Raw genomic sequence first — 23,694 nt, forward strand, 5'->3', positions numbered from 1 at the left:
ATTCTAAAATTATGGTTTTTTTTTTAAATCAAAGCACTGGAAATTACAGAGCTGGATTGCGTTTGAAGTCGCATCCACGTGGCCACACTTTGTTTACAGTCTCATAACTTCTCCAACCATCTCTCTTCTACGGTTTACGTGAATTACCACTGGGGTCTCTGCGAGGCTTTTAGCGGCTTGGCTGAATGCAGCCCCCCCTTTTCTTTGTTTTAAAGGGACGAGGGAGGCTGTAATTTGAGAGAAGCAGAGAGAGGTATTATTAGCCAAAAAAAAAAAAAAGGACCCCGGAGCGCGGCTCTTGAGACGTCCAGATGTTGCGTTCGCGGCACCGAGCGAAGTCGGGAGTCTGAGCTCCGGCCGTTTCCACGCTGAGGACGAAACCTTCATACATTTATTTCACCGGTCGCGATGGACGCTGTCAGTCTCGGTTAACACAAGAAGAAGGAGTGTGGCTGTTTCTTTTATCTGTTTGGACAAAAGAGGATATTGACGCCTCAACTTAACTGCGCAGTTTGGACGTGTTAACCTGATTGAAATGTTTCCGCTGTGGATTAAATAGTCCGTCAAGGAGAGGGGGACACTTTTTCGCTGAGATAACGTTTTAAAGAATAAATCAAGTGTATTTGTTATTCGTGAGTGTTTTTTGGGGGGGAGGTGGAAGGGGGAATACAGTGTGCACAATGGCTGCCCTTCACTGGCTCCTGTATGCCGGGATGTTATCGCTGCCGACGTGCGGAGCCTTTTTCCGCGGACCGTTACAGCCGGAGATGTCCAACGGCACGTTTCATCACTACTTCGTGCCGGACGGAGACTACGAGGACAACGACGACCCGGAGAAGTGCCAGATGCTCTTCAAGATGACGGACGACCGCAAGTGCGGTCTCGACGAGGACCAGGACTCCGTGATACGGGACGACTTCACCATCATCAAGCGGCAGATCGAGGACTCGTCCCGGGTCCTGGAGGGCATCGGGAAGAGCATCTCCTACGACCTGGACGGGGAGGACGACTACGGGAGGTACCTGCGGAGGGAGACGGCGCAGATCGGTGAGGCGTTCACGAGCTCGGAGAAGGCGCTGCTGGAGCTGGAGGTGAAGTTCAAGCAGAGCCAGGAGAGCGAGCTGAAGGAGGAGCACCGGCTCAACGACGACTTTCTGAGCATGGTCGTGCACACGCGGGACGTCCTGAAGGACACGGTGGACATTTCCCTGGGACTCAAGGACAAGCACGAGCTCTTGTCGCTCATCATCCGCAGCCACGGCACGAGGCTGAGCCGGCTGAAGAACGAATACATGAAGTTCTGAGAGAAAGTAGTCCCTCCGCACTTTGCAGTAGCGTACTACTTTTTTTAATCGTACTATTATTTTTTATTTTATGGTTGAATGTGTGTGTGTGTGTGTGTGTGAGCACGAGGCAGAAGACGGGGTGGAAAATAGATAAAAAGAGTGTAGTTATATCAGGGATACAAACTAAACTTATAGGGCCAGTTCACTTAAATTACAAAGTAATCATATTCTCTAGCAGTGGGTCCAAAGAATAGCTTAAATTTTCACATTTTACTTTAATAGGAAAGGAAAGAAGAGGGAAAAAAATACTTCTTCTTAAATTGTAATGTAATCTTCACTTTTCTCTCATCTTTGCTTTGTTTTTCTTGTGAAATATTTGACAGTTCACCAACCTTTGTTGTTGTAAAGTATTCAAATCAAACAATCTGATCAGTTTTTTTTTGAGAGGAAATATGTTCACTGCACACAACTCCTAGTGAAGAGGGTTTGCAGGTACACTGCTTCACTTTAAAGGGTCGGAAAGCAAACAAAAAAGTTTGGGATCCACTGCTCTAGAGGTAGTCATGCAGATACGTTTTCGGTTGAATGCGTCCAGGTCATGTGACATATCTCCAATGCTCCATTACCCAAAAGCCCCCTAGAGTTACTGCGTTTATATATTGGGTTTTGGTACTCAAGTACAATATCAACCATGACAGATCCCTCATTATTACCCAATCTCACGACCCTGATATGTATCAGAAGACCTGTATTCCATATATCCATATATATAAACCTACAGTTTGTGCTCCAGAAGAAGAAACACTTTCCATGTATGTCTATTGCATTAATGGCATGCATCTCTGTGAAGGGATAATGTAAAAAACAAGAACTGGTAGTAAGTAAGAAAGTGGTAAGAGATAAAATGTCTTGTTGTTGTTGTTTTGAATGACAACTTACAGACAACGAAGAGTGGGCAATATGGATAATATCCTCTCTAACATTTGCTTCAATTACATTTTTATATGATAATATGGTGATTTCTAGGGGCAATAAAAGCGAGCTGAGAAAATTCTTAAATTATAAAAACAACTTTTTTTTGGGATGACCATGCAAACCAAACTCCAAGCAAGTCAAAGAACTTCATCATATTGATGCAAAGAAATCATATAATCGGCAATATTCCTGAAGGTAAATGTACACACCATACAAACACAATGGTAAGTGCATATAGTTCACCTGGTGTGTGTGTGTGTGTGTGTGTGTGTGTGTGTGTGTGTGTGTGTGTGTGTGTGTGTGTGTGTGTGTGTGTGTGTGTGTGTGTGTGAAACAACGGCTACAAACGTGAGTCAGCAGGTGATCACAGTGAGAACAGTTTAGTCAGTGACTTTTGTAGACGTCCATATTCACGAGCGATTGCGTACGTGCTTGATTTATTTTTCACCCCAAAAAAGTTGCATAAATGAGTTCTGCATATTTCGTCCTGTCGCATCAAGGCAGGACTTGATAGTCGTATGAATGTTTCTGAGAATATTCACAGAATGTTTACATATGGACACCTGCGTTGTATTTTTATTTTATTTCTGCACATCATCCTCTGCTTTATCAGCTAGCAGCACAACTCTCTATTGTGCTGGTGCTCACGGCCTTTATACTGTGCTGCTCTGCACAGGAAGTGTACTCTTGGAAAATGTACAGCGTGTTAAGTAAAATACTGTGAGTGCTAATATCTTTATTACAAACCCCCCAAAAAACACCCATATTATGTTTTCATCGTTTATATAACATTTTGAAACAGAGCCGCGTATATATATGTATATATATATATATATATATTCTTTGTGTAACTTTTTCTAAAGATTGTAAAAACATTGACAGATAAGACTGCAGGCAGCACTCGAGGACTTCCATGTAGTAATATGTGTTGTGTCTTCTTAAATAAACAGTTTGTGTTTGAAGAGTTGCTGCATGTTTTGTTGTTTGATATGACATGAAATGGTCGATATTATGAAGATATTCCTCAATAAACATTCCTTATTTTGCAAAGAATCACTATGGAAGTGACTGCAGACCCTCCTCCGGTGTTGCACTGTAACCACTGATTACAAAGTGCGGCTCCACGTTTGCTTTTACGAGGTTTTGAGGTCTGCTGCAGATTACACGGACAGCCCCCCTGTGGTCGCCTCGAAAGGACAGAAGCAAGTTGTGGGGATTTACGAGGAGGTTTTGAGCACCTTACAAACACGTTTTTCTTTTTTTTTTACCTTGGCCTTGAAGTAAAACGAGTATCCACGATGTCGCAATAAAGTGTAAAAGGCGTCACATGGCAAAGTACAGCAAAGTACAGCGTGGCGGCTTCAACTTTTGATACTTTGAGCCCACTGATTGTGCGAATGATGAGGCAACACGAAGGACACGGAAAACCTTTCACCTACACGTCGTGTGTTTCCACGCCTGACAGTTCGTCTCATTTGGATTAACACATTATTATTATTATTATTAGCAACACAGATTTAAAACAGTCGATATTGCGTTTAAGGTACATATGATTCCAGTCAATTCATAGCGGCTCAGAGAAAGCGCGCATTTCCTCTGCACCCTCCGTGCCATCGCAAATCCACAATTCATACTCATTCAATACAAATAAAAACAGGCTATATAGCGTATGCATGGTCCGACCTTAATTTGTAGATTAGCCTATGCTTATGGACCAAAATATTTCAGGGATTTTGTTTATAAAAATGCTCAAAATGATTGGAATCATACATCAATTACATTTATCGCACAGATCAGTAGATAAATATTAATATTTATTTTACTTTATCATTGTTTTTTACTGCTCATGAAGGACGTCCCTGTAAACATACATATTTTGTTAACACCTTTTTCATCTAGAAACCACCAGCAGGTCGATTTATTTTCTTATTCAGGATTTGGGGTTTATTGTCAGCTAATTATTTCTTTTTTATTATTTAATATTATGAATATTTTGAACATGCTAAAATGTAAACGTATGCTGATAATACACATTTACAGGAGTTCTTTATCGCGGCTGTCTATCAACACGTTCACGTGGAGTGACGTAACCAGGAATGTGGAACAACGGCCGCGCACACTCGCAGTGGTTACGTCATCCCGCGGGAGCAACCTTTCACCTACTTCCGCTCGAGAGACACGCGCGCGCTCACAGCAGCTTCCGTGTTGTTGACGGAGGCGACGCTCGTGGGGAAGAAGAAGAAGAAGAAGGAGCCTCATCAGAACTAAACTATATATTTACATACAGGTAACTTTAAACACTCACGTTACGGCTTTTTTTTAATGTCACTTTAATTCAAGTAGTGAAAAGAAGGTAAGTTTTGAAAGTGAAAGTGGGATATAAAAGAGTTAGGATGTTGACTCTCACTCTCCGTTATGTTTTTTTGGGGTGCACTTAACTTTTTTTTGTGGGGGGGCGGGGTTTGGTGATTAATAACATTATAATGTACCTTTTTTTTTAATTGTGAAAATGTGCTGCTTTTCCTTGTCTCAACATGAGTTGAATATCTCTGGGGTTTGGACTGCTGGTCAGACAAAACAAGACACACCACTTTGGGATTGAGCACACCGATATAAAGAAAAAGAAAACGTGTAGCCTAAACAATAAATCAAGAGATCTACTTATTTATTCATGCAGTCAGTTGCAGCCTCAATTTTAGTTTACATAATGTTTTCGGCTACCATGTGGCTCAAGAAAACCACACATGGGTGCAGGACCAAAATGTTGCTTCTCAAATGTTAAACGCAATTTAATGATATGCCATACAGACAATTTATTAGCTGACAACTGAAATCAGTCAATTTAGCTTTATTAGGTTCCTCCTAATTACATTTATTATACGCCCTTTTTTTCATTTCATTGCTTCCCTTTCTCATTAACTACAGAGTTGGTGGCCCTGTTTGATCGGACACAATGTGGATGAGTGCATTGTCGCGTCTCGCCCTGCCCGTCCTGCAGAGGAGCGCCTCTGCGATGGCTTGCCGGGCTCTGAGGGCTCGCCGTAGGCCGCTTCCCTCTCCAATGCATCTCCGCGGGCAGCAGACGCGGTCCGCCTCCATCCCTCTGGCTCGACACTCGGTGAGGAACGTCCGCGCTCTGGACGAGGAGCGGATGGTGGAGGTGGAGTGGGAGGACGGAGGCCGCAGCCTGTACCCGTTCACCTGGCTGAGAGACAACTGCCAGTGTTCGCTGTGCACCCTGGACTCGGCTCAGGCCCGCAGGCTGCTGATGTTGGACCTCGACGTCCACACGGGAGTCGATGCCGTGGAGGCCACCGACGACAAGGTAGGGCCATTATCAGGCTGGTTTGTCAGGGTGCACAGGCTCGGTATGACCTTGTATATGGAGAGGAAAAAGATAAATGTTTGAATGAATTATTACCCCCAAAAAAACAAGCTTCTTTTGGAGCGACACCAGGTATGATTTGTGTGACATCTCATCTCTTCTCACGGGCACCAAATAGACACGCTCATAAAGTACAGCCTATCCTCACCATGGCCTGTGCTGCAGTAAAGGGGCGTTCAGGGTTAGCGGCGATGGTGGGATGGGGTGGGCCTTGTATATTTGCGTTACAGTCTTATTTTATTTCTCCACCCATTACGCAAACAAACGGTTCTCCAAATATTGAGCGTGGAAGTTTAGGACGTTCACAAAACTAATTTATGCAAGATACAGTTTGACGTAGAACCGACATTCCCGTTCAAATCGACCCATCAGATCCCGGATATCTTTGTGTGTACTGCTAACTTCCATATAAGAAAAGTTACGGGTTTGACTCTCAACTGTCAAGATTTAATGACATGAAAATTACAACGATTAATTCATCAACAGCAAATTAATCTGCAATGATCTTGGTCATCTATTGGTAGTCTTTAGTAGAAAAAAAAGAGTAGAAAAAAAAGACATATTTTTGACTGTTCACTCTTCTCAAATGGAAGAATTGGCTGCCTTTCCTTCTCTTGCAATAAAGCCATTTTATCATTTTAATTTTAGACATTTGACAGCATCACCTTGAGCTGTAGATAATTATTTTCTGATGTTTCACAGACCAAAACATTTTCGCCCAACATTACACTATTCCTGAACCCATCCCATCATTACTGTAATAAATGATACTTTGCCGATACTACGCTTATTACTGAAACTGTTTGTATTTCACACGGTGTGAAAGTTTCATGAAACTTGTTCCAGTTAACTCATGGCATTTACACTTTGGCTGTTTGAGGGCAACTGCCTGGTGATAAACTGTGAGGTTAGAAGATCTATTTTTGGCAGAAGCGCACGTTCAGTCTGACCTTTAAAGTCGTCCGACTCCAGCAGCATCCTTCAGAGGTCCCTGAAGTCGGTCACCGCTACCAACAGACTGCTTGGACAAGATACTGCTGCCAAGCTACTGTGTGCCGTTTGCTTCTGTCGACAAGAAATTAAAGCAATCATGTTTCCTGTACCAAGATTCACTCTATGATCCAGTATTATAGTAAACATGTGTTTTAGGCACCACAGCGATGTGTTCATGCTGGCCTGTGCCTGCAGAAAAGATTAGATGGCTGCATGGGCCAAAACAACAAAACACACAAGTTTCGAAAAAGCAGATGGTGGACAGACCGATCCAATCTTTTTATTTGGAAAGAAGAGAAAACATTCAGATCGAGGTTTTGTGGATTTAGATATCCCTGATCACGTTGTTTGCCGCAGATCCATTTGTTGTTATAATAAGACAGCTGGTCTACAAGGCTTCAGACTATTTATTTGTTTTGTCACCGTCCAAAAAAATCATTTAAACCGCTCTGAAGTCAGTGTAAACCATCCAAAATGTCAAATTGTTTTCCTTTAAAATGACTATAACAAAATTATAGTGTTTGTTTTCCTTCATAAAACATACAATTCAAATGATTACAAAATAAAAGATTGCATTTTTTTTTTTTACTCACTTTTTATTTAGTTTTCAACATAACAGATTCATTTTCAGACAGTTACTTTGTCCATTTTTCATCTATACGTAGTCTTGGTACACATGATATTCAGGTACAGTGTACAACACTCAGAAAGAACAACACACATCAAATGGTGCTCAGGAAACAAAGAGGGGAAATAAGGGTTATACTAATTAATAGATTACATACGTACATATTTAAATACAAATAATTAATTAAATAAAAACAAGGGATGAAGAACTAATACTTGTCCTCTCCTGAGTGTAGTGTTGTTGGTGCTATGTATGCTTTTCAGAGAGGAGTGTGTATAATGTGTGTGTATAGACTTAACAGGTAACATAACGTATTAACCCTCACTTTAATAATAATACTGCGACAGGACCCCATCGTTTAGTAAAGATATGCTTCTGGAGCCTTAATGAATATGTGAGTCGCTCCACTTGATGGATGTCCCATACTTTTTGGATCCCTACATCGTATGTGGGTGGGATCCGGTTGTAACCCTCTGATGGTTATACCCTTCAATGCTGCTGTGAGTAGCATGTTTAGAAGGTATATTGTGACCCTCCCAACCTCCAGGTATCGCTCCCTGTGCCACTGTGGGCTCTTGTTGGATGTCCTGTTGGAATATCTCTCCAGTGTGTATTTAATTTGGGCCATAGCCAGAAGATGTGTGTGTGTGATTGGCAGCGCTTCCGCCGTTCCACAAACACAAGCCGGAACGTGTTGGGCCCATTTTGGCAATCACTATTACTATTTTGCATTTAAATTCCCTCCAGGAGTTTGAGTTTGAGACAAGATGTGCCTCTGTGCATATTTACTCTGTGGTATGATCGTGTTCCTTTCTGCTTCCCATCTCTGCTTCATCTGTTGGGAATTCTGTAGAAATATGTCATATAGTTTACTTATTGTTTTCTTATCTTCTTTTTCTATTAAAAACCTTTCCACAGGCGTACGTTTCACAAGCTTTCCCCACTCTTTGTGTTTTCCAGCTTCTTTAATGTCTTGAGGTTGTCCTTGTTGAAGAGCTGGTGCAGTGAACAGGTCCCATGTCTGACCTCTTTCTAAAGCCTGTGTCTTGATTGTTCGGGTTGAAGGTCTTCATAGATCCCATGCTTGTTAATAATGAAATTAACTTTGAAAGCCCAAAAGCTGTCTGTATGTTGTTCCAGGTTGTAACAGTGATCTTAGTCCACCCTGCAAGTTCTTTTATGGGCTCATCTAAAAAAGGCCAGATTTGTAAGGGCTCTGGGCATATGTTTTTCTCAATATTAAGCCAGCGAGTGTTTGTGCTATTCTGAATTCACACTATCAGAGGCTTCATTTGTGCAGCCCAGAAGTAATATTTTAAGTTTGGGAGTTTAAATCCTTCATTTAGCTAAAGGTGTTTAGTCTAATTCTAGGATGCTTTTTTCGTCAGATAAATTTGGAAATCATTTTATCCAGGTTATCAAAACTAGATTTGGGAATTTGTGAGGTAGCATCTGAAATAAGTAGAGACGTCTGGGCAGAACGACAGGGACAAAGGGAGTGTATATCATCGTTCCAGGTCCCTATCAATGCACCAAATTATTTTACGATAATTGGCCTCGGGATGTATATGCCAAGTTATTTTACACCGTCTTTTGGCCGTTTGAAGCCACTTTGGAGTGTTAAACGTCTTGAGATGTTACTGTTGACATCCATCGCCTGAGTAGTATCCATACTGTGAGATGAGTTCCTTTTAGATGTCGTATTGTTGCTGCAGGTTGCGTCAGATATAATCATACATCATCAGCGTAAAGGGATATTTTATGCACTTCTTTATGTATTACAGTTCCTTTTTCTGTCATCATCTCTGAAGGGTTCGATAAATGGTGATAAACAGCTGCTTGCGGCGATCACTATAATGTTTGTTATAAAAGACCTTCGCCAAATACTAGTTTTCACTGGACAGAGCCTGAACGCATCGTAACGTAACCGAACGGATCCTTCGTTCGTTTGCCGTTAGCGATTCTGCCACCATCCTGTCACGGATTGGTTGCGAGGGGGCAGAGCTTAGCAAAGGGTCAATCGGGATCAGTAAGCGTCTATGTCTCTCGACAGGTGTCCATTGCGTGGCCCGACCAGCACGCCAGTGTGTTTGACGCAGAGTGGCTGAAGAAACGCTGCTTCTCTGCTGCTGCCAGGCGAGCGTTGAAAGAAGAGCTTTTCCTCAACGGTGAGTCCAGCTTTCATATTGTCACTTTACATTTGAAGGAATACGTCTGCATTTTAGAATTTCATGTAATGGAATGAATTGAGGAGGCTGATGCGATCTGAAAATCACAATGTGCTCATCTCCTCCCAAATGTATTTATAATGTGTATGTAATTAGCGAGAGAGTGGTGCTATGCTAATACATTAAAAATGAATACACATAATGCATTCAAACTGCTGACAAAAGGGCCTGTGCTGATTGGACTGCACTGGTCTGAAACTAATGAATACTTTCTAATTGATTACCCCGTTGATCAAAGGGATGGGCTTTTTTTAAATATATATGAGTCCATAAATCACAACGCAGCTGTCTTAGAATTAACAGGATGAACAAACACTGTCATGATTTACTGCGTTTCTTAAAGTGTTATCTGAGAACAGTAATTTCTCCTCCTGGCAGCGAGTGTTACCTGCTTTTACATTAGTAGCAAGCAACCAGGTTGAAGCTTGTCACTAGTACACTTTCTATAATGTCATACCTTCATAGTTATGAACCTCATAGTTCACTCTGCATACACACCTTTTGTCAAAAGTGAAGCCAATGTCCACCAGTGGGCGACTCCTCTGGTTGTATAGAAGTCTATGCTTCATGTGTTAAAGCTGCATTCTCTCTACTGGCCATCAGGGGGTGACTCCTCTGGTTGTATAGAAGTCTATGCTTCATGTGTTAAAGCTGCATTCTCTCTTCTGACCACCAGGGGGTGACTCCTCTGGTTGTATAGAAGTCTATGCTTCATGTCTTAAAGCTGCATTCTCTCTTCTGACCACCAGGGGGCGACTCCTCTGGTTGTATAGAAGTCTAGCCTTCATGTGTTTAAGCTGCATTCTCTCTCCTGACCACCAGGGAGCGACTCCTCTGGTTGTATAGAAGTCTATGCTTCATGCGTTTAAGCTGCATTCTCTCTCCTGACCACCTAAAATGACAAAGTGTAGTTTGTGATTCATGTATGTGTAACAAATACTGTATTGAAATAGATATAACAATTCTTTAATTTTGGTGAGTTTTATGCTTAATCGTCAAGAAGTGGCAATTAAAAAGAAAATGTATTTGTCATTAAAAACAACATTTTCTCTGCTCACCTTTTCTAGAAAAAAGAAGATTTAAACTCTTCTTTCCACACATTTTCTTTTCTCTGTACCCTCACATGGTTGTTAAGGAGGACGTTTTTTTTTCTTTTCTTCTTCTTCTTCTTCTTCTTCTTCTTCTTCTTCTTCTTCTTCTTCTTCTTCAGACTGGAAAGATAACTCATTTTACATTTACAATGACCCAGTACGTTTTACAGTCTGCCAGACGGCAGAGGAGAAAGTCCAGCCGTGGAACAAGGTAGCAGCGTTTCAGCGGTGCAGGGGATAGACTGTAGTCGGGATTGTACACACACGCACACACACACACGCACGCACACACACACACACACACACACGCACGTGGTCCTGAAGGACCCACAGGGCTGAGAGGCTCCTGCTCTGGTCCAGACTGATTAGAGTAACGTGTGCGTGTTGCATAACTCCTCCATTCATGCTGAAGTGTAAACAGATCATAAGAGTTTACAGACAGATAGTCATTATATGGAGGAGATGGCTTTACCACGTTTGGTTTTAGTGCTCCTGGAAGATGCCATCAGGTTAACGCCAAAACACAATACAAGATGATGTTGAACACACTCACATAAACACACACACACACACACTCTCTGTCTGGGCTTACTTAATTCCTCCTGCCCTAAATTCCTCGCACCGTAAAAATACCCAGGGGAAAAAAGGTCTACTTTCTCCAAAGATGGATGATGAACGGCGTTGGCTCCGCTTCCCGCTCCTTTACTTCTCCGTGACGTTGACTGGCTGGAGCGTAGGCCACAGTTTGAGTTTCTGTTTCCCTTTTTCATGCAGTGCGTCTACATTTTAATGGCCCGAGTGTGCCTGTTAAAGCGCTCGCAGCAGTGAAAAGTGAAGTGCGCGCGGGACACTGCGAGGTCAATATGAAAATTAGAGCTCTGGGGATATCATCCCGCCTGCACCGTACCTCCCGCTTTATGTCCGAACTAATGTTTTCTCTTCTGCTTTTACCGTTTCTATGGAGTTGTGTAACCGCGGTATGTAGTTCAGCGGTAGCTATTATTGGAGTGGGACGTGGAAATAAAACTGCTCAAGGACACTTACTTCATGATATTGAGGACTTTCAAATCTGTTTTTAACACAGTCCCAGATATAGAAATGTGTTTTCCATCGTCCTCGGACACTTTTAAACAACTTTCCATGCATTTTTAAATGTCCAGTCAGTTCCTCATTTAATCCCTTTTCAAAAAATAAAATAAATGTATGTCTGCTGTAGCGTACTTTATTGTCCTTGCACATGTGTGTGCATGATAGGTGGACATCTGTATAAATGAGTCTCAACCCCCTCTGCCGCTGCCATGTGGAAAACTGATTTAAGAGCGAGGGTCAGGAGCAGGTCTGCATGTTCTTACCAAACACAAGCTCACCGTTGTCAGTGGTTCCTTCCTTGGGAGCGAACAGATCCCCGAGCCTGTAGGTGTGTGTAACCAGGAAGTTAACCTCAAACTGCCTGCTGTCTCTCTCAGACATTTCCTTGAAACCCTTTAAGCACGGTGGAACCAATTTCGGTTCCAGACTTTTTTTTTTTTTACTATTCCCCTGTGTTTGAGTCGTCGTCGGAACCCCAAATTAATTCCAACACTTGTGTTTGTTGTATGTATTTGTTCAGCAAAGTCTTGGGGAAAAAATGTATATCTGCAAAAAAATTACTTTGAAAGGATATTTTGATCAAAACGAACATCCAGCACGATATGAGCAAGATTTCCCAAAAATGTGAGCGGTCACCAAGTTCTTCAAACTGTGTTATGGTGCCTTAACAACAGCCCACATACTAATAAGACAGCTTTTTGGAACGATTTGGACCCAAATAATCGGAATCTGCAACACAAATCATAGTAGAACACAGCATTTGGGTGTTCAAAGGAGTTTCAGTCAAACAACTGTGTCGTTCGGTTAAAAAATTGAGTTTGGATGGATGGTTACTTGAATTATTGGTTGCGATATTGTAGCAATTTAAATGAAGTTAAACAACGATGTGGTTCCGGTGATAATGTGTCGTTGTTTTTTGTCTGATAATAGGCGCAGGGGGATTTTCGCACTCTGTTTTTAAAGGGTTAAGTCTCTAATATCCCAACATACAGTTTGGCATATGTCAAATATTTAATTCACCCATTACTATGTGACCCTCGTGCTGTGAGACTCCCCCTCATCCCTGTAATCATTAACACTTATTACGTCTCATCTGAGATCTGTTCACGACCTTTGGAACTCACACATGCTGGTTTTCTCACCACCATGTGCACTCTTTTTTTTTACGTCGCTTGGTGGAGTGATAATGCTGAGTTTCTCTCAGGAATACATGAAGCTTATCGGCGCTAGGGGTACACTTTTACTTCCGTTTGTGGGTTTTATAAATACTTCAATTAAAAGTTTGAAAAAGAGCCTGTGACTAAAACCTCGTCACTCCATCGGTTGTCGACAGAAGCTCATATCTCCGCCTCACAGCACAGCTGACGTTAAACCATGACGTATATTTAACCTGGCTTCTTCTGAGGCAGTGTTCCCCACAGTTTCATAATGAACTGAACACATTTTTTCAGTCTGCCCGGGGGATTGGACGAGCTGCTCGGTGTGGGAGGATCTCCTCATGAGTCTCCAGTGCTGGCTGGCCCTCCCTGGCCACATTCCCTCTATCTTGAGGCGCCAAGATCAGCATTTTGGCCGTCGCCATCTTGTTTTTTTGCAACCCGAAGTGCCACGAGAGGGAGGAGCTAAATGACAACTGTCCAAAAAGGACAAGAATCCCAGTAGCCCCGCCCCTAAAGATGCCCCTGCTTTATGGTCTGTTTGACTCTAAATGACCATAATGTACTAAGTGAACATCATGCTGTATTGAAGAAGAAGACTTGAAACTAGAGATTGAGACATAAACTCATGTTTACAATGTTTACTGAGGGAATACATCAAGAGAGAATTTATCATCATTCATTTATATAGATTTCTATACAACCAAACGAGTCACCCCCTGGTGGTCAGTAGAGAGAATGCAGCTTTAACACATGAAGCATATACTTCTATACAACCAGAAGAGTCGCTCCCTGATGGTCATTAAAGAGAATGCACGTTTATGGTACTTCTGCAAGGTTGCCACTTGGGTGAAATATTGCTAATACAATATTATTTATATATTTCCTGAAAAATAGTGGTTTTGGACTTACAGGGTTTTCCACACGACGGCCACGTTGTCCCTCACGACCTTATCTGCCGCGACTCTCCCCTTCACCCTTAAAGCCGGCAGTGATTTACGCAAACGCCTGCCAGATGCTTTTCATATTTGAGCCATGTCATCGTTTCGGGGGCCTCCCATTTTGAGCTTGTCATGTTTATTTAGTCCGGGAGGGAATCACGACTAATTTCATGTGACTGGTATTTAAAAGAGGGACGTGAAACAGGTTAAATGGCCGTTTCTCACACACTTATCCCCCGGCTCACTAAACTGTTTGAGTCGCTGGCCCTCATAAAGACATAATGGCGTCTCATTTCAGCGACAAGTTGAGTCATTTGCTGGGATCACTGAGTAATTGCATCAAGTTGTACTAATAGTATAAGTACCACGGCCTGGCCGCCCATTCGCATGTCTTCCTGTACCTCTCGCCCCTCCAGTAGATTGATAATTTAGTATGCTAGGACACAAAATCAAAGACATTCGCAGATGTTATCCTTCTTATCACCGGCCACGACCGCAACAACTGGTTTTGTTTTGACTTTGTGAGTCTGTGTGTTCGTCTGGAGACAAAGCCAAACGTAACAGGTTTGTAGTTGATATCAAAATGAAGGTTGGAAGATGGTCTCTAGTTTTAGTTTTTGTTCTCGGTTTCCTGATCAACACTGCCGCTGTCATGTGAAGCCACCAGTGAAGTCAACAGTAATAATAATAGATTCACTAATAATATTCTTGACCTTTTGAGACGCAGGAGTTTGTCTGTGGCAGCTCACAGTGTAGTTTAGGCCAACAGTCTTCTGAATACAAGTATGTCAAATCTTAAACTCCAAAAGGACAGATTCTATCAAAATAATTCTCGATTGACAGAAAACGAAGTCAACACTGAAGGTGCGATGAGGTTTCTCTCCCTGCAACAGCTGTTCCTGTTACATCTGCCTCTGACCTGCCAAAACAAAAACAAAAAAACGTCTCTTTACAGCCAAAGGAAAGAAACGTGGAAAAAGAAAAGGGATCTTTCAGCTGTAGGTTGACTTCACTAAACCTCTGGCACTTCAGCTCGTCTTCACCTGAGCTGTCTGGTCTGAGTCAATCGGAGCATTTGGGAGAATCTCTGAGAAGCATCGCCTGCCCTAAATACGAGGTGGAAGATATTCCTCAGCAATGTGTGTGCTTCATGGTGCTGCAGTATACATTTAAATAGATAGCAAGACTACCAGATGATAGCAGACTCGTAATACTTGACTCTGTCTTCGTGGATCCAGAGCTCTGCAGCCCGAGGACCAGAAGAAGCTTTCAACGGCCGGATTTTAAATACAAAGCCACGGAGAATAGCACCTTTTGAAGAAGCTTTAATTGTTTTGTTTAAGCGGTTGATGAAAGCATTTTATGTTGCAGCTTTTAGCTCCAATGTTCCAAACCATTAAGCTCAAATCATAATTTCCACATCCACTTAGCCATGAAGGGCAGTGATGTGTTGGTTCTGACGGCCGCCGTATTCATGAGGATCTCTGCTTCCCGCTTACGTGTTTTTTGAGTTTTACTGTTTGGGACAGCCTGCCCAAGGACCTTCTGTCAGGGAAACTGGAAATGGTGCATGCAGGGATCTTTAAATAATCTTTTTTTTGTTGTTCTTTTGAAAGCTTTAGCCGCACGCATTGAACACGATATCTCAGTAACAACAGATATAGAATTTGTCTGAATTCAGTGGCTCCAAGTCAAGATTTGATACTGATTCTAACAATTTCGCACACATATTGGACAGGATAATACAAATTATGAGGTTACGACACTTTTCCTGCCATTTTATATTCTTTTTCCCTTTTTTAAACTTTATTTTTTACTTCAGTCTTGACATATTAAGCTCTGCTCCCATCATTTCACTGCTTCCATAAACGTGTCGGTCATTGGCAAAGCCCCGATGGACGCCCGCTACAAAAGGGATAAAGTTTGAGCGACTTGACTCGGCCGAGCAGCAGCTGATCGGCTCCGTCCGGCCGACGTTTTCTCTCCTCTTTGCCATCTGGTCTGAATTGAACCCTCTTGTGTCGTCACTCGTCAGTTGATAGAAAAAGGCTCCCTGGAAACAAAACCGCGGAGGTCCATCCGTGGAAAAACTGTTTTCCGAAGCCGTTTACAGCTTCGGCTTAACCGTCTTTCCGAAACACGTGCTGACACACACACACACATATACACACACACGTGTTATCAACGTACAAAGGAATGTGAGGACTCCAAACTGTAAAGGTTCATTCGTCTAAAGGAGCTTTTATCGCTGAGCGCTAGATTCAGATCTGTCAAACATACCGTCGGCCAGCTAAAGCTTCCGCATATCAGATGTCTTTTTCCAGAGAAATTAGGCCTCCTTTCAACAAAATGTCACTATTTCACACACACACACACACACACACACACACACACACACACACACACACACACACACACACACACACACACACACACACACACGTCTTCTTTTTTTCCACAGTGTCTTCCTGTAATTCCTTCACAGATCAACTATATTTGGGTTAAGTCCTCTCTCTTTGTCGTCTCTTTTGAAATTTAAACACCTTTTTTTTTTACGTCAGACTGCACTGAAAGCTGGGTGATTATAGTGATTTGGATTTTTTTTCAGTTTCTCTGGAAAGCCAGACCTGGCGCTCTGAATAGAGCTGAAAGCATCGAGTGTAAGTTGGCAAAACGGGGACATCGTTTGACAAACTACTGCAAGGCTCAGGAGAATTTTTGGAAAGCTAAAGTTGCTGATGGAGGGGGAGGGGGGGGGTGTGTGTGTGTGTGTGTGTGTGTGTGTGTGTGTGTGTGTGTGTGTGTGTGTTTTGAGGGACGGCAGCTCTCCTGTGAGGAAACACTGCTCACTCTGTCTCCTCCAAACTGGGAGTGCAGAGGTTGGCTGCTCTGTCATCCAGGTATGCTTCACCGATAAAGGTGTATTTATTGAACGGGTGCAGCTGCATGCGCGCACGCACACACACACACACTAGTTGTTGACTGGAATATAACTAGGAGTACAGTTTCTTTTTCAAATGTTTGGACTCGTGGGTCTGGTTAGATGGAGAAAAAAATAATTGTTTTGAAACCTCTTTGAAGGCCATCAAAGACAAACGTGTGTGTGTGTATGTGTGTATGTATATATATATATATATATATATATATATATATATATATATCACTTTCTTTAGTTACTGCAATATAATCCTCCCAGAAGAAACACAAAGTCTCAAATGAAATATGTTTGGCATATGCAGATTTGAGCTGTTAATAGAACAGCATGTTACCTGTGTTGCTGTTCCTTTTTTAAAACCCGTCATTTAGTTGCTCTTCAGTTGCAGATGCCCCTCTAGTGAGCTCGTTGTGTAACGAATGAACCGTAATGGTGCAACATGTTGGCAGTGCAATCTGTCTGACTGCTGTGAACCAGGGTTTGCTCTTGTTAGCGCTCACCCTGGTGCATGCTGGGACACAGACGCTGGTGTACTCATCCAGGAACATGTTGAATGGGAAAGATCTTATGAGAAGGGCCCCTTTCAGAGTGTTTATTCATGATATATTACAGCATTTTAACTAATGTAAAACGCAGACAAAGCCAACATCAAGTCACATGATCGATGATGCAGCATTAGCAACATCATGGCAGAACAGAACCGCTCAGCAACCGACAAGATTACAGAGATCCACTACATTATATCCAGTAAATGAATTGCATGTTTTTGAAGGAAACATTTATTCTGTTGCATAGTTGCAGTTTTCTTTTGGACTTGCGGTAGAAGTGCAGGAAGTCCTTTTTAAAAACTGGTATAATATTTAAATAAGTGTATTTCCTCGGCTCTACATTTGCCCAGATGCGTTTCTCACATCAGTTTGAGTTATTTGTTCTTTAATCTCTTTCAGAACGTCTTGTGATCACATCTCAGGTTCGTGATTAAGCGTTTCTGTTTGAACAGAGGAGCCGGTCGGGTCGAGAGGGGAGATTTCTGCTCCGACCGGAGCGTGAACCCGAGTTCAGGAATGAGATCAGGACACAGCTCATGTGCGTCAGACACACACACACAGACACACACACACACACACAGAGACCATGTGGCCTCTATGTCACGGGTGGCACCTTAACCTGGGGAGCACTTAAAAAAAAACAACAAAAAAAACACACATCCGGATCTAGTTTCACAAGAGCAAACATAACATTCAGGCTTGACCTTTGCCCCAGTTTCTGATCCCCTGCTCGGTTTCCTCTCCGCCTCCTCGATGGGCCTTAACAAGCAGACAGGACGGGGGTTCCCCCGACCTTTTGAACCGGAGCGGCCAGAAGCTGATCGCTCGTGACAACGGCCCGGAGGCCTCGGTGCGCTTTTGAGTCCTCATCGCCCGTCTGTCGGCTGCGAATCTTCCCGGCCTTCAGAGCCTCGCTCCTCTCTCGAAGGAAGATGAATTACGCATGAAGTTAAGAGAACGTGTCTGTCTCCACGAGACGCCGACATCAGGCTCCTCACCTAAAGCGTCGTCCTGCTCCTGCGATGCTCTTAGCAGCTGTTTCTGTGGAAGCCACTGGAGACGGACTGCGTGGAAAGAAAGGAGTTGAGCCAGCTGGGTGGAGAGCAGTGGGAGGATTTCTTTTCTTTTTCCACTCCTGTCCGTCAGTCGGAGACGGACTGAATTTGTATTTTTTGGATACGACAAGACGAGGGACTAGCAATTAAGTTATAAATTAATTGTTTGCTTTTTTTTTGGCGACTGTTAACTTTTTATATCTTTCTTTTCAAATTTCTTTTCATTTTCAAGCTAGAAAACATTGCTACACACGTTGATGATATGTTTTATGGGGTAGAAAGTGTGTGTGCTTGATTTATTTTGCCCTCAGCGGACAGCTCCTACCGCACACTATTCAACTTTCTTTCCATCGTGTGTGTGTGTGTGTGTGTGTGTGTGTGTGTGTGTGTGTGTGTGTGTGTGTGTGTGTGTGTGTGTTAAAAGTGCTGACGTGTGGAAACATAAGGTCATGCGCTCCCTCTCCCTCTACTGTCGCTCATTCCTGCTGCACACCTGGTCGCTCCAAAACGACGCAGATGTCTTTCTTGAAAACATGACGTTTCTTTGTGAGTCCATATCTGTGCTAAAAATCTCCGCCAAATATCCTGTTAATGAATGAAACGGTTGTTAAGGATTTTATTAACGTGGTTCTCACTCGACAAGAAGCTAACGCAAAGTTTATAACGGGTACGAAGGCAAAGAAAACAAATGAGCTTTGACTCTTTGTTGTGCGTTTAAGATGAAGCATTAGTCCTCTCTCGTTTCAGAGCGCTACCATTGGGACTCTAAGCTGCGCGTCCCCACGGCCGACTACCAGGAGGTCCTGCACGACGACAAGGCGGCGCTGGACTGGCTCTCGGCCCTGCGCCGCGTGGGCGTCGTCCACCTGAAGGGGGCGCCGGCGGAGCAGGGCGTCGTGGCTCGGCTCGCCGAGAGGCTCGGCTACCTCCGGATGACGTTCTACGGGTGAGAGACCGCCATGAGCGGAGAGAGTTTCCACAGATCATATTTCAGCTGGAACAGAGCCCAGAGAGAGTTATTAGTGTGTGTGTGTGTGTGTGTGTGTGTGTGTGTGTGTGTGTGTGTGTGTGCATACATACATACATACATACATTTATATACACACTATAGCTATATTTTATATATAAAAAACAGAAAAAAAACAGAATGTTATTTACATCCCTCCTCCAGGGGAAAATAGATATTTTTTGAACAGAAAAAAGAAACTCCCCACTGGTCAATTATCTGTAAGCTTTGATTCATTTTGTTTCCACGGCGAAGATTAGAGAGTGTCTGTTGGCCGTTTCGTCCCAGAGTTCATCACTGTGACGTGCCGCCGCGCTGATTACTGGAGGACGGAGACCGGCGAAAAACAACCTCAGAGCATTCCAGCTTTTCTTTTTTTATTTCTCTAAGCCAGAGGAATTACCTGGTGCACTCAGTCAGAACAGAGGTTTGGAGCTCATACGGCCGAAAGTAAAGACACCGCGGGCCGAAAGCTCACCGAAACCAGACCGGTTCTACGGGTCGGGCATCCAAACAAAACCCGGGAGATAAACGTCATTGGGACGCAAGTTAACTTGAAGATGCCCATCCTCTCGTCCTTTTTCTCCTAAGTCAAATCATGCTAATGTTTGTTAATAAACGTTATCGTTGTCTTCAGGCCCACGTGGCAGGTCCAGGACAAAGTCATGGCAAACAACGTGGCCTACACCTCAGGAAAGCTCAGCCTCCACACGGACTACCCGGCATTGCACTTCGCACCTGGAGTGAGTAAACCGGTCTTAAACGACACTAAACATCGCATTCATGTGCTGCTTTTTTTTTAGGTTTGTTTGGGTTTGTGTGTTGTAGGTGCAGTTGCTGCATTGCATCACCGACGCCGAGGAAGGAGGGGAGAGCGAGATGGTGGACGGGTTCCACACGGCCGAGCTGCTGCAGAGAGAAGACCCGGAGGCCTTCAGGACGCTCTCCTCGGTGCAGGTGGACTTCAGCGACATGGGGACGGACTACTGCGACTTCATGCTGCAGGCCAAGAAGAGGATCATCGAGTAAGACGCCGGCTTTGTTCTCACACGCTCACACTTACTCTCTCTGAGCCCGGACCTCGTAGGAATCTAAATGACGTGTGTTTAAAAAGAAAGAAAGAAAGAAATGTGTGTGTGTGTGTGTGTGTGTGTGTGTGTGTGTGTGTGTGTGTGTGTGTGTGTGTGTGTGTGTGTGTGTGTGTGTGTGTGTGTGTGTGTGTGTGTGTGTGTGTGTGTGTGTGTGTGTGTGTGTGTTTTGAAATGGGATGCTGCCATCTGCTGGTCGGAGTTGTTATGTCCAAATATTCTCTATGTGGCTCACAAGAAGTAATACTATATTTAGTTCTCACAACCCTGTTTGGTTCTAATGTCCATTTAACTTAAGCGTTACAAATAAAATGGCGAGATCAGTTGATATTTAATGAATGTGTCAAGAGGCCTTCAAATCCTCTCTGGGTGACAGAAATGATTTTCATAATTGATGAGTCCACTGATTGTCGTTGATTTGACTCAAATGATTCATTTATGGTCAAAGTTGTTGCCAGTTGTTTTCAGCAAATAGTTTCAGCCATTTTAACATCCTCTTTCCTCTTCCTTCCTCTTTCCTCCTCCTTCTCCCTCCTTCTACTTCCTCTTTCCTCCTTCTCCCTCCTCCTCCTCCTCCTCCTCCTCCTCCTTCTCCCTCCTCCTCCTCCTCCTTCTCCCTCCTCCTCCTCCTCCTTCTCCTTCTCCCTCCTCCTTCTCCCTCCTCCTCCTCCTCTTTCTTCTCCATCCTTCTTATTCCTCTTTCCTCCTCCTCCTCTTTCTTCTCCATCCTTCTTATTCCTCTTTCCTCCTCCTCCTCCTCTTTCTTCTCCATCCTTCTTCCTCCTTCCTTCTTATTTCTCTTTCCTACTCCTCTTTCTTCTCCATCCTTCTTATTCCTCTTTCCTCCTCCTCCTTTCTTCTCCATCCTTCTTCCTCTTACCTCCTCCTCCTCCTCCTCCTCCTTCTCCCTCCTCCTCCTCCTTCTCCCTCCTCCTCCTCCTCCTTCTCCCTCCTCCTCCTCCTCCTCCTCCTTCTCCTTCTCCCTCCTCCTTCTCCCTCCTCCTCCTCCTCTTTCTTCTCCATCCTTCTTATTCCTCTTTCCTCCTCCTCTTTCTTCTCCATCCTTCTTATTCCTCTTTCCTCCTCCTCCTCCTCTTTCTTCTCCATCCTTCTTCCTCCTTCCTTCTTATTTCTCTTTCCTACTCCTCTTTCTTCTCCATCCTTCTTATTCCTCTTTCCTCCTCCTCCTTTCTTCTCCATCCTTCTTCCTCTTACCTCCTCCTCCTCCTCCTCTTCCTCCTCTTTCTTCTCCATCCTTCTTCCTTCTTATTTCTCTTTCCTACTCCTCTTTCTTCTCCATCCTTCTTCCTCTTCCCTCCTTCTCCTCCTCTTTCTTCTCATCCTTCTTCCTCTTTCCTCCTTCTCCTCCTCTTTCTTCTCATCCTTCTTCCTCTTTCCTCCTCCTTCCTTCTTCTTATTCCTTTTTCCTCCTCCTCCTTTCTTCTCCCTTCTTCTTTCCTCCTCCTCCTTTCTTTCCTCCACCTTCCTTCTTCCTCCTCCCTTCCTCCTCCTCCTCCATCTTTCTTCCTCTTTCCCCCTCCTCCTCTTTCTTTCTTTCCTCCCTCCTCCTCCTCTCTGAGCAGCGTTGACGCTGAGGGCCGAGTCGTGAGGATAAACTACAACAACAGCACCAGAGGCTCGGTGCTGGACCTCCCGGTGCAGCAGGTGCAGCCCTTCTACAGAGCGCTGAGGGCCTACGTGGACCTCATGAACCGGCCAGAGAACATGGTCACCTACAGGATGACGCCAGGTCAGTGCGCCTCCCTAAACTCTCCCGGTGCAACGTCACAAAACAAAGGAAAGGGAAGCGCATCTTTAAAGTCTAAAGCCCTCCGAATCAGAGAGACTCGGGCTTGAAGTAAACAAGCTCTCTGATGTCGCAATGACATCCAATTCAGTTTATTTTGTATAGCCCAAAATCACAAATTAGCCTCGGAGGGCTTTACAATCTGTACACATACGACATCGGTGTCCCGGGACCTCACATCGGATCAGGAAAAAAAAAAAAGAAAAAACTTTCACAGGGAAAAGAGGAAGAAACCTTCGGGAGAGCAACAGAGGAGGCAGTCCTTGAGATTTGTTTCACGTGGGAGTCAAAGGACAGGTCCTGGTCAAAGATAACTGAGATTCCTTACAGTGGTGCTAGATGCCATAGCAATGCCATCCAGAGAAACCATATCATCAGACAATTGATTTCTGAGGTGTTCTGGGCCGAGTGTCAGAGTTTAACATGAAGAAGTTGCAGGTCATGCATTTTATGTCTTTAAGACACACTTGAAGTTTATCAACATGGTGTGTTTCATCTGGCTTGATCGACAGATATAGTTGAGTATCATCGGCATAACAATGAAAGTTTATGGAGTGTTTTCTGATAATACTGCCTAAAGGAAGCATGTATAAGGTGAATCCAAAAAATAATTGGTCCAAGCACAGAACCTTGTGGAACTCCATGACGAACGGCGGTGGTCATCGAGGCTTCATTGTTTACAAATACAACCGATATCGATCTGATAAATACGACTTAAACCAGCTTACTGCTGTACCTTTAATACCAATCGACTAGTCTAGTCTCTGTAATAAGATGTCATGGTCAATGGTGTTGAACGCTGCACTAAGGTCTAACAAAGTCCCCTATCTGATGCAACTAGAAGGTAATTAGTTATTATCAAAGATTTTTGGCACATGACCTGCTAGTAAAGACCCATTGATAATATCAAATGTAATTCCACACTGAACTACGGGTCAAAGTGAAATCCACCTCTCACGTTTCTTGATGTCTTGGTGTCGTTGCATCGCAGGCGACGTGCTGACCTTCGATAACTGGCGCCTGCTGCACAGCCGGAGGCCCTTCCGCAGCCGACCCGACAGCCCGCGGCACCTGGAGGGCGCCTACATGGACTGGGACGAAGTCATGTCCCGCCTCCGGATACTCCGCAGCTCGGTCCACGGAAACGTCTGAGCCGCGGAGACGCAGCCCAGCGGGTTTTAGCGGTTTTACGCGGCCAGTTCAGTTGAATGTTGCGCTCAAAACGCGGCAAAGTTGACGATGTTTGAAAGAATCAGACGACGGGTCGAGCGCTAAAGCTCATGAATTTAACACTTTTGATGAAATGTACATTGATTTAAGAGCTAGGATTTTAAAATAAGTTTAAATTATGCCAGCAAACATGTAACAAAGTGCAACGAGTCAATGCAAAGAAAATGAAACACTGAACATTTTGGATTCAGTCAGTTTTATAAGCTTAAATTTTACTTCGAGGTTTTATAAATTGTTCTGATAAAGCCACAT

The 23,694-nt window shown here is 43.6% G+C and overlaps 2 protein-coding genes across 2 annotated transcripts; both read left to right on the forward strand.

Moving 5' to 3' along the window:
* Positions 1–662: 662 nt before the first annotated feature.
* On the forward strand, positions 663–3,228 carry fibinb (fin bud initiation factor b). The gene has a single exon (XM_079217280.1). It carries the CDS (start codon positions 681–683, stop codon positions 1,302–1,304), a length of 624 nt encoding a protein of 207 aa, XP_079073406.1. The 5' UTR covers positions 663–680; the 3' UTR covers positions 1,305–3,228.
* Positions 3,229–4,482: 1,254 nt separating this feature from the next.
* bbox1 (butyrobetaine (gamma), 2-oxoglutarate dioxygenase (gamma-butyrobetaine hydroxylase) 1) lies at positions 4,483–23,373 on the forward strand. Its single transcript, XM_079216976.1, has 8 exons — positions 4,483–4,548; positions 5,187–5,586; positions 9,321–9,435; positions 19,059–19,257; positions 19,955–20,060; positions 20,146–20,342; positions 21,989–22,155; positions 23,204–23,373. The coding sequence occupies exons 2-8, from the start codon at positions 5,215–5,217 to the stop codon at positions 23,362–23,364; spliced, it is 1,317 nt and encodes a 438-aa protein (XP_079073102.1). The 5' UTR covers positions 4,483–4,548; positions 5,187–5,214; the 3' UTR covers positions 23,365–23,373.
* The last annotated feature ends 321 nt before the right edge of the window (positions 23,374–23,694 follow it).

The sequence above is a fragment of the Taurulus bubalis genome, assembly GCF_910589615.1.
Source record: "Taurulus bubalis genome assembly, chromosome: 4".
NCBI classification, from domain to species: domain Eukaryota; kingdom Metazoa; phylum Chordata; class Actinopteri; order Perciformes; family Cottidae; genus Taurulus; species Taurulus bubalis.

Bases quoted from the DNA above. Each gene is read 5' to 3' on its own strand.
- bbox1 (XM_079216976.1), top strand. From the start codon at position 5,215: ATGTGGATGAGTGCATTGTCGCGTCTCGCCCTGCCCGTCCTGCAGAGG. The intron at 9,436-19,058 runs GTGAGTCCAGCT...CTCTCGTTTCAG, and splicing joins AGAAGAGCTTTTCCTCAACG to AGCGCTACCATTGGGACTCT. The intron at 20,343-21,988 runs GTAAGACGCCGG...CTCTCTGAGCAG, and splicing joins GCCAAGAAGAGGATCATCGA to CGTTGACGCTGAGGGCCGAG.
- fibinb (XM_079217280.1), top strand. From the start codon at position 681: ATGGCTGCCCTTCACTGGCTCCTGTATGCCGGGATGTTATCGCTGCCG.